This window comes from Austrofundulus limnaeus, unplaced genomic scaffold, assembly GCF_001266775.1.
Source record: "Austrofundulus limnaeus strain Quisiro unplaced genomic scaffold, Austrofundulus_limnaeus-1.0 Scaffold190, whole genome shotgun sequence".
In the NCBI taxonomy this organism is placed as follows: domain Eukaryota; kingdom Metazoa; phylum Chordata; class Actinopteri; order Cyprinodontiformes; family Rivulidae; genus Austrofundulus; species Austrofundulus limnaeus.
Window position 1 is genome coordinate 751431 of NW_013952592.1, and position 3004 is coordinate 754434.

At 39.0% G+C, this 3004-nt stretch overlaps 1 protein-coding gene across 2 annotated transcripts in view; it reads left to right on the plus strand.

Annotated features, from left to right (window-relative positions):
• pde1cb (phosphodiesterase 1C, calmodulin-dependent b) overlaps window positions 1-3004 on the plus strand; it is an 85937-nt gene that overhangs the window by 13488 nt on the left and 69445 nt on the right. The window contains exon 1 of one of the 2 annotated variants that reach the window (XM_014018374.1): window positions 1303-1748. The exons of the other annotated variant lie outside the window; for it this stretch is intronic. Within the exon in view, the coding sequence (XP_013873828.1) occupies window positions 1667-1748 (82 nt within the window). The 5' untranslated portion in view covers window positions 1303-1666. Of the gene's footprint in view, window positions 1-1302; window positions 1749-3004 lie in introns of those variants that run through there. 2 annotated transcript variants of the gene reach the window in all.

Sequence of the window (3004 nt, forward strand, 5' to 3'; positions counted from 1 at the left end):
TGTGTGTGTGTGTGTGTGTGTGTGTGTGTGTGTGTGCATGGATGTCTCAGTGTGTCTGTAAGGTGATTTGTACATCTGTCTTCTACCCCTCGCACCTCCTGGTGTGTGATATGAGGATTTTGAAAGTGGCTCACCGTGAGTATAAATTAAGAAATAAATGTTATATCTGATCATAATCCAACAAGTCATTATGTTACCCGTAAGCGTAATTAGAAAAGCAATTTGTGTGTAATTTTATTATTTCTAGTAAAAGGGTTGTATATAAACCCTTCCGTAAAGGGGGATTTGTGGTAATGCCTCTAAATCCCCTGGCTTGATGTCACATTGCATAGATTGTATTGCCCTGATTGTGGCTGTTTTTAGACAAGCCGCTCAGTGAAAAAAAAAAAAAAACACAGAGGACCACATAATATGAAAACATTTCAGTATCAGTATAAATCATGAGCATGCCATAAAGGTTAAAATACATTTGGATTATTTTACAGGCGAAACAGCAGATTGTCTGGGACTGAAGAACATAACCTAAATTCATCACGGTGTTTTGATTTGAACCTAAATGAAGAAATAAATGAAGACATGTCGTCACTGGATATGTGCATGTGATTAAACACTCATTTATTGAATGGAGGAGAAGGTCAGGCTTGAAGCCTTCATAAAGAGCGATCTGTTACCTCTCACCAGGGAGAATGGAACATGGGAAAATTACATAGCTAAATGTCAGGAGGTGCTAATGCGCCGAGCGTTTTATCTGTTGTTCATGTTCACATGCATGCAGAGTGTAGTTTCATCTGTTAGACAAAAAGGATTTCTTTGTGTCCTTGAGCAACCTGTCATTCAAAAAGGRAAACACTTTTGAAAATTTTTGTTCAGTCGTACAACTGGTGCTGATTTTTATTTATTTTTATCTTTTTAGATTTTTCCAGTCAAAAGAACATTATGCATACTCATAATGGCCTTCGTATTTTTTTGCACCAGAGTAAACAACTGCTGCAAAATAAAAAGCAGAGGCATTTGTTGACAACCTGACTAAACACATMTTTCTGCTGTTTCTATCTGTTTTAGTTGAAGGTCACGTGTGCAGGATCTGAAACTTTTTTTTTAACGAGCAAAACAAGAACAGATTCCAGTAACTGGTCTAACTCTGAGCCGTAGATGATTGACAGTAGGTGGAGTCACGTTTGCTCAAACACTTCCAGAGATGTCCTCTCCTCCTCACCACCTCCGCCTCCCACCACACACACACACACCTACTGTACCTCTTGGGAAAAAGAGAGATGAGGAGGGAGGGAGGGAGGGAGGGAGAAGAGGAGGAACACTGTGAGAAGGAAAACAAATCAACGGAGCCAGAAGCTCCTCGAAATGAGCTTGTTGAGGTGTGAGAAGCRAAGAGAAAGAGAGAGAAAAGATTAGAACAACAAAGACTCCGGGAGAGGGTGAAGGACTGGAGACATTCTCTCGCTCTGTTTTTGTTAGGAGGAGTGGAGACTCTTTGACAGCTCTCCTTCGGCGCTCGCCAGTAATCCGAGTCAGAGGTTGCATTTTCTTTTTCTTTCGCCCCATGAGGACAGAAATCTGAACAAACTGAAACAACACAACTGACAGGAGGCACTGAGAGGAGATTATAAGGGCGCAGGAGGGGGGGGGCAACCGGAGGGCGCAGAAAACAATGGAAGCAAACTCTAAAAAGCATCGATTCAGGAAGGGTCGCAGTGCCACCTTCAGCATCGATGGCTTCAACATCACCATCGGTAAGAATCTGAGCAGCAGCAGAGAGTGAAAGTGTGTTTTTATGTGATAAAGTGTGTGTGAGAGGAGCAGAACACGTGCGTGTGTGTGTGTGTGTGTGTGTGTGTGTGTGTGTGTGTGTGTGTGTGTGCGTGTGTGTAACGAAGCATTTATCACCAACTCAGCATCATTAAAAACATCACATTTCAGCCTCTCTGCACTATTTGACACATTCTGCTGAAGTTAGTGTTTGGTTCTGGAAAGCAGCCACACCATGGAAACAAGGAGATAGGACTAAAGCTGACATTACGAGGAATTCATTTTGTCTCAATAAGAGTTAATTAACTTTTATGCCACCAGTTTTGTTTTGTTTTCAGAAGTGGGAAACCAAGGACTGGGTTTGCAAATTAGCCTATGGCTAGAAAACCCTTGTACAAAACAACGGTTGCTTTTTTTTTATCATGTAACATTGTTTATTGAGCTGTTCTTGATCAAATAAAATGAAATGAATGAATGAAAGCTTTGTTTAAAATAAAGCATTTTAAAGTGGTTCCTAGAATTTGTCTTTAAAACAGGCTGAGTTGAACTATTTTTAGTGCTTGAAGAGTTTTCATAGCTTGTGTAAACAATAAACAGAATCTGCTGAGTAAGCAATCAAGCAGTTTCTTCTTGTAATAAGAATAAATTAGAGTKTGTATGTGTGTTCTAAGGAGAGGCTTCCTTTTACTAACTAAAATAAAAAAACAATAYGTTTTAAAGCCACTATCTACAACTTCTAATGCTTGCCTTTGGAATTTGACTTCTAAGTTCAACTTCACACAGAGTCTGATAAGGTTAGTAACTCTGGTTGCTCTTTTCGCCGCACCCCTATGAGCGTCTTCATGGCTGGAGTTTTGCCACAGTTGACAGTAAACACTCATTGAGACTGACAGCTTTAAAGTTTAATAACCTTTTTGGGTATTCTTGTGATGTTGAACACGTGGATCTAAAAAGCACAGCAATTGTTAATGACATGTAAATATAATAGTCYATCTAACCAAGTCTTACAATCTTMTATCAGCCAAAAAGTAYGTTTGAACTTGTTTTGATATACTGAGCAAGAGCAGAACGTGTTAAATTATTAATCTTGTTAGACTCACAGTTYTTATTTCAAGAAGTCTTACCAAGYTTATTTGTCTTATTCCACTGTAGATTATTTCACTTTATTTGACAAGATTCACACTATAATCTAGTATTTTTGACCTTATTTTAGATGGCTAATTTTTGCAGTGTAATCTGT